Source organism: Gorilla gorilla, chromosome 4, assembly GCF_029281585.2.
Source record: "Gorilla gorilla gorilla isolate KB3781 chromosome 4, NHGRI_mGorGor1-v2.1_pri, whole genome shotgun sequence".
NCBI classification, from domain to species: domain Eukaryota; kingdom Metazoa; phylum Chordata; class Mammalia; order Primates; family Hominidae; genus Gorilla; species Gorilla gorilla.
Window position 1 is genome coordinate 130,500,008 of NC_073228.2, and position 11,607 is coordinate 130,511,614.

General features: G+C 43.4%; 2 protein-coding genes across 2 annotated transcripts; one reads left to right on the forward strand and one right to left on the reverse strand.

The window, feature by feature from the left end:
* Positions 1–640: 640 nt before the first annotated feature.
* On the reverse strand, positions 641–943 carry LOC101146853 (large ribosomal subunit protein P1-like). The gene has a single exon (XM_019028445.2). The coding sequence runs from the start codon at positions 941–943 to the stop codon at positions 641–643; it is 303 nt and encodes a 100-aa protein (XP_018883990.1).
* Positions 944–4,325: 3,382 nt separating this feature from the next.
* Positions 4,326–8,880, forward strand: SPMIP10 (sperm microtubule inner protein 10). The gene is made up of 3 exons (XM_031011541.2): positions 4,326–4,441; positions 5,151–5,259; positions 8,639–8,880. Exons 1-3 carry the CDS (start codon positions 4,356–4,358, stop codon positions 8,846–8,848), a joined length of 405 nt encoding a protein of 134 aa, XP_030867401.1. The 5' UTR covers positions 4,326–4,355; the 3' UTR covers positions 8,849–8,880.
* The last annotated feature ends 2,727 nt before the right edge of the window (positions 8,881–11,607 follow it).

An 11,607-nucleotide genomic window follows, 5' to 3' on the forward strand; every position in this document is an offset into this window, starting at 1 on the left:
AGAAATAGTACATTAAGAAAGATAATTATTCTGAATATTTAAATGCCACATATTAATGTAAATATTGCCAATTTTTCTAGCAAAAGTTATGCCTTTTAAAGGGCGTTGATGCCTGAAGCTACTTTATCTTCATCAAGATTGTTTCTTCCCCACACCTTCCTGGTTTTTTAGCAATAGTTTTTTTTTTTTTCTTTTTTTTTTTTTTTTGAGACGGAGTTTTCACTTTTGTTGCCTAGGCTGGAGTGCAATGGCACCATCTCAGCTCACTGCAACCTCCGCCTCCCGAGTTCAAGCGATTCTCCTGCCTCAGCCTCCCAAGTGGCTGGGATTACAAGCACATGCCACCACACCCACCTAATTTTTTTGTATTTTTAATAGAGACAGGGTTTCACCATGTTGGCCAGGCTGGTCTCAAACTCCTGACCTCAGGTGATCCACCTGCCTCAGCCTCCCAAAGTGCTGGGATTACAGGCATGAGCTACCACGCCCAGCCAATCATTGTTTCTTTAACATTTGGAAACCACTCAGATTTCTGGCTTGTGTTGCATCCTACTGCCATACAGAAAGCAGTGCTTCAATTTTTAAGGTTATTTCTTTTTTTCAAAGTTTAGGTTTTTATTGAATATGCTATAAAAGAGGTTTAGTCAAAAAGACCAAAGCCCATGTCCTCATCAGATTCCTCGGATTCTTCTTTCTTTGCTTCCACTTTCTTCTCAACTGAAGCAGCAGCAGTGGAGGGGGTAGGATCTCCAGCTGCTGCAAGTCCACCAGCCCTTACACTGCAGATGGGGTTCCCAATGCTGACATTGGCTAGGGCCTTTGCAAACACGCCAGGCCAGAAAGGTTCAACATTTACACCAGCTGCTTTAATGAGGGCATTGATTTTATCATTATGCAGAATGAGGGCCGAGTAGATGTAGGCGAGCTCGGAGAGGGAGGCCATGGCACGGGTTTGTGTGGGGCTGGCGCTGCTGGATGAGGTGCTAATCGCCGGATGAAGTGAGGCTCTCACCCCAACGTGGCCTTAGCTTCCTTGGAATGACCAAGCACCTTGGCAGCAGCTGAGGAAAGGGCAGTTTTTAAGGTTCTTTAAAAATTTATCAGCCCGGCATGGTGGCTCATACCTGTAATTCTAACACTGGGAGGCCGAGGCAGGCGGATTGCCTGATCTCAGGAGTTCGAGACCAGCCTGGGCAACACGGTGAAACCCCGTCTATACTAAAATACAAAAAATCAGCTGGGCATGGCAGTGTGTGCCTGTGGTCCCAGCTACTCGAGAGCCTGAGGCAGGAGAATTGCTTGAACCCGGGAGGCGGAGGTTGCAGTGAACGAAGATCATGCCACTGCACTCCAGACTGGGCACAGAGCTAGACTCCGTCTCCAAAAATAAAATAAAAAATTATCTAAGATGACTCTGAACCTTTCTGGCTATCCAATTCAAGATGTGCAAACTGTTCTTAGGTATGTATTCTTTTAGTTTATGCTCTCATCAAACCAGCATATCTTGCAGTAATTCTTCCTGCTTAGCCTAATAATATTTTTTCTACTTGCCAGTGGGTTGGACTTACACTAATAACCGTCCACCTCTCTGCTATAGTAGTTTAAACATTTATCCTCACTAGTAACCTTTCTTTATTAAAATCAGTTTTCATAACCTAAAATATTCTGCAATATGACAAATCTTAGGGGATAAAATAGGCTGGATTGGTTTGAGTTTAAACAAATTGGATTTACACTCTTGAGGTGCATGTAATAGATGGTGAAACATAAATGGGACACGTATCAGTTGTGCAGTATATAGTGATGTTGAGCATTTTTTCATTACTTGACCTTTGCATGTGTTCTTTTGAGAAATGTCTACTAAGATCTTTTACCTTTTGAGACAGGGTCTCGCTGTGTTGCCTGGGCTGGGAGTACAGTGGCACAGTCATGGTTCACTGCAGCCTCGACCTTCCAGGCTCAAGCGATCTTCCTGCCTGAGGATCCATCATGCTTAGCACCACACTGGTCTCGAACTCCTGGGCTCAAGCAATCCTCCTGCCTCAGCCTCCCAAAGTGCTGGTATTATAGGCATGAGCCACCACACCCAGTCATTTTACCCAGTTTTAAATCAGATTGGTCATTTTTCACTGCTCTTTATGTAATCTGGTTTTTAACCCCCTGTCAGATATATATTTTGCAGATGTTTTGTCCCATTCTGTAGGTTGTCTCTTCACTCTTGTTTCCTTTGCTGTGCAAAAGCCTGTCAGTTTGATGTAATCCCATGTGTTTATTTTTGCTTTTGTTGGCCTGTTTTGCTGAGGTCTTATTTTAAAAATCCTTGGGCCAGGCAAAGTGGCTCACACCTGTAATCCCAGCACTTTGGGAGGCTTGAGTGGGTGAATCACATAAGCATAGGAGTTCAAGACTAGCCTGGGCAACATGGCAAAACCCCATCTCTATAAAAAATTTAAAAATTAGGCTGGGCGTGGTGGCTCACGCCTGTAATTCCAGGACTTTGGGAGGCCGAGGCGGTCAGATCATGAGGTCAGGAGATCAAAACCATCCTGGCCCACATGGTGAAACGCTGTCTCTACTAAAAATACAAAAATTAGCTGGGCGTTGTGGCACATGCCTGTAATCCCAGCTACTCGGGAGGCTGAGGCAGGAGAATCGCTTGAACCAGGGAGTCGGAAGATGCAGTGAGCTGAGATCGCACCGCTGCACTCCAGCCTGGTGACAGAGCGAGACTCTGTCTCAAAAAAAAAAAAAGAAAAATTTTAAAATTAGGCAGGCATGTTAGTGCACACCTGTGGTCCCAGCTATTGGGAGGCTGGGGTGGGAAGATCACCTGGGCCCATGATTGATTGAGGTTGAGGCTGCAGTGAGCCGTGATTGTGCCACTGCACTCAACCTTGAGTGACAGAGTGAGAACCTCCCTGTCTCAAAAAAAAAAAAAAACCTTTCCCAGCCCAATGTTGTAGAGTATTTCTGTATGTTTTCTAGTAGTTTTGTAGTTTCAAGTTACATTTAATCCTAATCCATTCTGAGGTGATTTTTGTGTATGGTGAGAGGTAGGGGTCTAGTCTCATTCTTCTTCATGGGGATGTTCAATTTCCCCAGCACTGTTTATTGAAGAGACTGTCTTTTCCCTCGTGTGTGTTCTTGGCACCTTTGTTGAAAATCAGTTGACTGTAGGTGGCATGCGCAATATATAAAGAGGAAAATCAGCCATGGACCAATACAGAATGTTAATTTGAAGTGATTATTTTTTAATTACTGAATAATTGTTCAGTTCAACATATTTTCTAGTATGTGTCAAATTTGTGTCACAAACATCTTCATTTTTAATTGCTCATTATAAGAATGATGTTCTACTCAAAAAGGAATTTGTTTTATTTTGTTTTGTTTTGTCTTGTTTTTTGGAGACAAGGTATTGCTTTGTTGCCCTGACTGGAGAGCCGTGGTGCAATCACAGCTCACTGCAGCTTCGACCTCCTGGGTTCAAGTGATCCTCCTGCCTCAGCCTTTCAAACAGCTGGGACCACAAGTACCTGTGACCACGCCCAGCTTATTTATTTATTTATTTATTTATTTATTTTTTGAGATGGAGTCTTGCTCTGTCACCCAGGCTGGAGTGGAGTGGCATCATCTCTGTTTGCCGCAACTTCTGCCCCCGGATTCAAGCAATTCTCCTGCCTCAGCCTCCCAAGTAGCTGGGATTACAGGCGCACACCACCATGCCTGGCTAATTTTTGTGTTTTTAGTAGAGAAGGTGTTTTACCATGTTGGCCAGGCTGGTCTTGAACTCCTGACCTCGAGTGATCCACCTGCCTCGGACTCCCAAAGTGCTGGGATTACAGGCATGAGCCACTACACTTGGCCAAATTTTTTTATTTTTTGTAGAGACCGGAATTTACTATGTTGCCCAGGCTGGTCTCAAATTCCTAGGCTCAAGTGATCCTCCTGCCACATCCTCCCAAAGTGCTAGGATTACAGGCACGAGCCACCGTGCCAGGCCAGAAGGGGGATTTTTTTTAAAGCCCTGAAAATAGCTCTGAGCTGGACACTTTTTTTTTTTTTGATTTAGAGTCTCACTCTGTCACCCAGGTTGGAGTGCAGTGGCGCAATCTCGGCTCACTGCAACCTCTGCCTCCTGGGTTCAAGTGATTCTCCTGCCTTGGCCTCCTGAGTAGCTGGGATTACAGGCACCCACCACCACACCTGTGAGCTGGACACTCTTAACTGCTACTGTAACTGCTGAGAGTTACTATGAAGTTAGCAAAACATTGTTACATCAGAGCAGCATTGTCATCATAATTAGGCTAGTGAGTTAGTGAAGTTTTAGATGAGAATTCCATCCATTGCTGTCAGGAATGGCTTCAGGGAAAGATACTTGTCCTACTTTGCCTAAACTCACTAACAACTGCTCTGATGAGAGTCTCTATAAATCTGCTAATAAGTAAGGACTTATGGGGTTCTGGGGTTTTTTGTTTGCTTGTTTTGCAACCTGGGAACCACATAGATATGGTCAATAACTTTGTGTTCCCCTTTGGCATCTATATAGAAAGCTTTATGTTCCAGAGGGAAATATGTGTGCAGGGAAAGCAAGTCTGACCTGAGTGTAGAGCATACATAAATTCAGAAGCCAATATAGTTTCTGTTTTTTGTGGCTGGCCAGACATTTCCTTTAGGCAGTCGGTAGGCCTGAGGCAAATCTAGGTGCCTTGCCTTTTCTCTTAAAGTCAAGTTAAAATGGGCAGGGTGCAGTGGCTCACGGCTGTAATGTCAACAGTTTGAGAGGCCAAGGTGGGTGGTTCACTTGAGGTCAGGAATTCGAGACCAACATGGCAAAACCCCAGCTGGGCATGATAATGCACTCCATCTCATTAAAAAAAAAAAAAAAAGTCAGATTAAAATGGACATTGTGGGCAAATTGTAAAGGACAGCATGCAGTTAGACTTACAGATACCTGGCCCTGACTTGATCTTGGTGATAAGTGGGTACTTATATGATTATCTTTTAGCTGAGTTTCAATGGCACAGCCATCTGTCCTGCAACAGCAGGGGACCAAACATGAATGCACAACTGCCTCCAGTGCCTGGAATGATGCTAAAATGATTGTATTTGGCTCACAAGATATCTTTTCTTCTTGCTTTCCTAATCATCAGGTATGAAGAGATTCATTTGCCACGATTTTCATTAAAGCAAGGGATGATCCCAAGACGTTATGTTATGCCTTGGAAAGAAAACATGATATTCAGGAATGTGAATCTGAAGGTATTTCCCCATAAGCACACATAAGGAAAAAAAAAAAAAAACATTAAGCCGGATGCGGTGACTTGTGCCAATAATCCTAGCACTTTGGGAGACCGAGGCGGGTGGATCACTTGAGGTCAGGAGTTCGAGACCAGCCTAGCCAACTGGCGAAACCCCATCTCTACTAAAAATATGAAAATTAGCTGGGCATGATGGCGGGCAGTTGTAATCCCAGCTACTCGGGAGGCTGAGGCATGAGAATCTCTTGAACCCGAGAGGCAGAGGTTGCAGTGAGCCAAGATTGCGCCACTGCAATCTAGCCTGGGCAACAGAGCTAGACTCTGTCTCTAAATAAATAAATAAATTTTATATATATATATATATATATATATATACACATAATTTAGTATATCTGTGATAGACGTGCATAACTATACAAAAACTATTTTGATGTACAGTCACAAACTTGCAAACAAATGTTAAATAGTAATATCTGTTTAAATAACCTAATTATATATCGAAGAATTTCAGAAACTCTACATCATGCTATCTTGCAGTTGTTAAACTCATCATCAGAAGATGCCATTAATATTAAAGGTACACTACAAAGCGTATATTTTTTAGATTATACTGCATATTCAGATAGAGAGGCATGGGAATATTTTGGCTAGTTTACACATGATTTACCCATTCAATGCTCCTGTTCAGTCAGCAGTTTTATTTATTTATTCCTTTTTTTCTTTTTAGAGACAGGGTCTCGCTCTGTCGTCCAGGCTGGAGTGCAGTGGCGTGATCACAGCTCACTGCAGCCTCATCTGCTGAGCTCAATTGATCCTCCTGCCTCAGCCTCCCAAGTAGCTGGGATTACAGGTGCACATCACCACACCTTGCTAGCTTTTTGATTTTCAGTAGAGATGGGGTCTCACTATGTCTTCCAGTTTGGTCTTGAACTCCTGAGCTCAAGCAATCCTACTGCCTCGGCCTTCCAAAATTCTAGGATTACAGGAGTTAGCCACCATACCGGGCCTACTTTATTTATTTATTTAGAGACAGGATCTCACTCTGTCACCCAGACAGGAGTGCAATGATGCAATCATGGCTCACTGCAGCTGCAGCAACCTCTTGGGCTCAGGTGATCCTCCCACCTCAGCCTCCTGAGCAGCTGGGACTACAGGCACATGCCACCATGCCCGGAGAGTTTTGGTATTTTTTGTAGAGATGGGATCTCTACTATGTGGTCCAGGCTGGTCTCCTGGGCCCAAGCAATTCTCCTGCCTCAGCCTCCCAAAGTGCTAGGATTACAGGCATGAACCACTGTACCTGGCTCCAGTCAGTAGTTTTATAACAGCAGGAAAACTACTATAGGTAAAATGCTGCAGCCACTGTAGAAGATAGTGAGACCATTCTTCAAAAAATTAAACATAGAATTACCATATGATTCAGCAATTCCACTTCTAGGTATATGCTCAAAATAATTGAAAGCAGGGATTCCAACAGGCTTGTTTTAAAACATTTTCTGGCTGGCGTGGTGGCTTATGCCTGTGATCCTAGCACTTGGGGAGGCGGAGGCAGGCAGATAACCTGAGTTCAGGAGTTCAAGACCAGCCTGGCCAACATGGTGAAACCCCATCTCTACTAAAAATACAAAAATTAGCCGGGCATGATGGCACATGCCTGTAATCCCAGCTACTTGGGAGGCTGAGGCAGGAGAATCGCTTGAATCCAGGACACAGACTGCAGCAAGCCAGATCACGCCATTGCACTCCAGCCTGGGCAACAGAGCAAGACTCCATCTCAAACAAATAAATAAATAAATAAATATGTTTACTCAGACTTACTACAGTCTTAATATTAGTCTGCATTTCATGTAATTTAATGGCATATCAAGGTCATTTTCAATGCCCTAAGTAGCTTCAGCATGGTGACAGTATTGACTTTTTCATTTATGAGAATTATAGGTTGTAAACTTTATAAGTTGAAATCAGTAAAGAAAAACTTTGTTTTGATTGCATCAAAACACTTATTCTTGACCTCACTTTTAGAGTATAATTCAGCATCATTTTTCAGAGCTATTTTACTTTTGCAATTTAGTTGACAGTGTTCCTACCAATGAAACTTAAATAAGTGAATTAAGTAAAGTGAATGTGCCCACACCGAGTAAATGCTAGTAAATGCTAACTTATGCTTTCCTTCCTTTTATTTATCCTCACCACTTTTCCATTAGGAGTTAAAAACTGCATCTAACAACATTAAAAAATATAGCGCACAGACTAGGTGCAGTGGCTTATGCCTCTAATCTTAGCACGTTGGGAGGCTGAGACAGGGGGATAGTTTGAGGCCGGGAGTTTAAGACCAGCCAGAGCAACATAGCGAGATCCTGTCTATTAAAAAAAAAAAATTATCCAGGCATTGTGGTGTGTGCTGTAGTCCCAGCTACTTGGGAGGCTGAGGCAAGAGGATTGCTTGAGCCTAGGAGTTCCAGGCTGCAGTGAGCTATGATTACACCACTGCACTCCAGCCTGGGTGACAGACTGAGGCCCCGTCTGTGAAATATATATATATATATGAAACACAGCATACCAGAGTTGGGGCTGCATCCCAAGAACTGACCAGAATGCTATTGGGCAATACTGAAGAATCAGAAGTAGATGTGTATTTAAGTTAATAACTTCAAACAGTTGTTATTTATTTATTCAACAGTCATAACAGCATCATCAAACTTTAAACCTTTTTGATACTTCGTAGTTGGCAAAGCTTTTTCATTCACATATATTTTATTTGCTACTCAAAGAATCCTTTAATATTCCCATTTTATATTTGAAAAAGCTGAGTCTTCTGGGAGTAAATGACTTGAAAAGGTCACGTTAAGTAGTGAAGCTAAAGTTCAACAATCTGCCTCCAAATATATCACATTTATAGTCTGCATGACTCTTTCTGGTAGTCAGATCACACTGACCCACAAAGCATTGCTTTTAGAAAAGGGATGTTCCTCCGTTCAGCAGAGCTTCCTTCTCAACAAGGATAGTTAGAAAAACTATTGGGAAACTTCCATCATTTTTGGAGAGGGGATGGGGTCTCACTCTGTTGCCCAGGCTGAAGTGCAGGGGCATGATCATAGCTCACTGCAGCCTTGATTTCCCAGGATCAAGGGATTCTCTTGCCTCAGCCTCACAGACGCATGCCACGACACCCACCTAATTTTTTATTTTTTGTATAGATGGGGTCTTGCTCTGTTGCCCAGGCTGGTCTCAAATTCCTGAGCTCAAGCAATCTTCCTGTCTTGGCCTCCCAAATTGCTGGGATTACAGGCATGAGCCATGGCTCCTGATGAAACTTCCTTCTTAATCTAACAAGAAAATGATGTTTGATGTGATACACAGAAGATTTTCTTTTCTCTTAGCAAGCAGAAGTGTGTGGGATCCATACTGGCCCTTTAGAAGACTCTCTGTTTTTGAATCACAGTGAAAGGCTTTGCCATGGGGAAGATCGTAAAGTTGTCTTCCAAAAAGGCCCACCAGAAATAAAAATTGCAGATATGCCTTTGCATTCGCCTCTCTCCAGATACCAAAGCACTGTGATTTCCCATGGCTTCAGGAGGCGACTAGTCTGATGAAAGAAGAATAAAATAATAAAGTGTTTCAATCTCTGCTCTCTTACTGTCTCTGATAAATGTTTAAGTTCGTTGTAAATTTGTATTTCACCTGCAAGTTCAATTTGTTTAAAGGTCTTAAGTCAGTTGTATAATTTATAGATTATACAACCTTTAGCAAGGAAACAGACTCTGAGATAATCTGAGATGAAGTGGAGGAAGAAGGAAAACTGCCTTGCTGACATTCATTTCACACTAACTACATAAGAATCAGCAGACCAGTCCAGTTCCACTGCCTAACCTTACCACATTCCTCTACCTTTCTCTCCTCCTCACTATATCTTTATTATTCATCCTCTTTGATCTTCAATGTCAGATGAACCAAACTGAAATAGAGTTGCAGGATGTTTAATTAATTAATTTATTTATTTTTGAGACAGAGTCTCGCTCTGTTGCCCAGTGGCTCACTGCAACCTCTGCATCCCAAGTAGCTGGGACTATAGGTGCACGCCAGCATGCCTGGCTAATTTTTTATTTTTTGTAGAGATGGGGTTTCATCATGTTCCCCAGGCCAGTCTCAAACTCCTGAGCTCAAGTGATCCACCCACCTAAACCTCCCAAAGTGCTGGGATTACAGGTGTGAGCCACCACGCCTGGCAGGATTTGGAAATATTTTTGCTGCTTGCTGATTCCACCTAACCTCCTCTTTTCTGACCCATGCCTCCAACACACATATATCTAAGATTCTGGATACTGGTAATTAATCACCATGGTAATTAGAAGTGTTTAGCAGACAACTCTTTGATGCATCAAACAATTTTAGTGAGAGAGATGTACTTTCTGTATTGGTTTAGAGTATACAAGTGCCAATTTCCTACAGCAAATAATTTATTCACATAATTTGGCTACATAACAACTACCATATGTAAAGTGGTACAGCCACTGTAGAAGACAGCCTGGCAGTTCCTCAAAAAATTAAACATAGAATTACCATATGATTCAGCAATTCCACTTCTCAGAATATACTCAAAAGAATTGACACCAAGAATGTGAACACATATTTGTACACCAGTGTTCATAGCAGCATTATTCACAACAGCAAAAATGTGGAAACAACCCAAATGTTCATCACCTGATGAATGGATAAACAAAATGTGGTATACACATACAATGGAATATTATTTACTCACAAAAAGGAGTGATATTCTGATACATGCTACAACATGGAGGAACGTTGAAAACCTCATACTAAATGGAACAACCCAGACACAAAAGAATAAATATTGTGTGGATTCCTCTTATGTGAGATCCTAAAATAGTCACCTTCATAAAGAAAGAAAGAATAGCTGGGCACAGTGTCTTACGCCTGTAATCCTAGCACTTTGGGAGGTCAAGGCAGGTGGATCACCTGAGGTCGGGAGTTCGAGACCAGCCTGACCAACATGGAGAAATCCCGTCTCTACTAAAAATGCAAAATTAGCCAGGTGTGGTGGCTCATGCCTGTAATCCCATCTACTCGGGAGGCTGAGGCAGGAGAATTGCTTGAACCCAGGAGGTGGAGGTTGTGGTGAGCCGAGATCTTGCCATTGCACTCCAGCCTGGGCAACAAGAGCAAAACTCTGTCACACAAAAAAAAGGAAGGAAGGGAGGAAGGAAGGGAGGAAGGGAGGAAGGGAGGAAGGAAGGAGGTTACCAGGGTCTGTGGGGGAGGAGGGAATGGGAAGTTATCATTTAATATGTACAGAATTTCATATTGGCATGATGGAAAAATTCTAGAGATGGATGGTTGCCTAAGGTGAATGTACTTAATGCCACTAAATAGGATATTCAAAAAGGGCCAGCCAGGTGTCGTAGTGCAGGCTTGTAGTCCCAGCTACTATAGATGCTGATGCGGGATGATTGCTTGAGCCCATTAGTTAGAAACCAGCCTGAGCAACATAGCAAAACTTTTATTTTATTTTATTTGTTTTTGTTTGTTTTTTTGAGAGGGAGTCTCGCTCTGTTGCCCAAGCTGGAGTGCAGTGGCATGATCTCGGCTCATTGCAGCCTCCACCTCCCGGGTTCAAGTGATTCTCCTGCCTCAGCCTCCCGGGTAGCTGGGACTACAGGCGCGCGCCAGGACACCCGGCTAATTTTTTGTGTTTTTAGTAGAGACAGGGTTTCACTGTGTTAGCCAGGATGGTCTCGATCTCCTGACCTCGTGATCCGACGGACTCGGTCTCCCAAAGTGCTGGGATTACGGGCGTGAGCCACTGCGGCCCGGCCAAGCACAGCTTTTTTTTTTTTTTTTTTTGAGACGGAGTCTCGCTCTGCCGCCCAGGCTGGAGTGCAGTGGCGAGATCTTGGCTCACCGCAAGCTTCGCCTCCCGGGTTCACGCCATTCTCCTGCCTCAGCCTCCTGCGTAGCTGGGACTACAGGGGCCTGCTACCACGCCCGGCTAATTTTTTTTGTATTTTTTTTTTTTTTTTTTTTTTTTGAGGCGGAGTCTGGCTCTGTCGCCCAGGCTGGAGTGCAGTGGCGCAATCTCAGCTCACTGCAAGCTCCGCCTCCCGGGTTCACGCCATTCTCCTGCCTCAGCCTCCCGAGTAGCTGGGACTACAGGCGCCCGCCACCACGCCCGGCTAATTTTTTGTATTTTTTTTTTTTTAGTAGAGACGGGGTTTCACCATGTTAGCCAGGATTTTTTTTGTATTTTTAGTAGAGAAGGGATTTCATCGTGTTAGCCAGGATGGTCTCTATCTCCTGACCTCGTGATCCACCCGCCTCGGCCTCCCAAAGT

Coding starts and splice junctions, on each gene's coding strand:
- LOC101146853 (XM_019028445.2), bottom strand. CDS start 943: ATGGCCTCCCTCTCCGAGCTCGCCTACATCTACTCGGCCCTCATTCTG.
- SPMIP10 (XM_031011541.2), top strand. CDS start 4,356: ATGGCTTCAGGGAAAGATACTTGTCCTACTTTGCCTAAACTCACTAAC. Junction 4,442..5,150: donor CTCTATAAATCTGCTAATAA/GTAAGGACTTAT, acceptor CCTAATCATCAG/GTATGAAGAGATTCATTTGC. Junction 5,260..8,638: donor TCAGGAATGTGAATCTGAAG/GTATTTCCCCAT, acceptor CTTTTCTCTTAG/CAAGCAGAAGTGTGTGGGAT.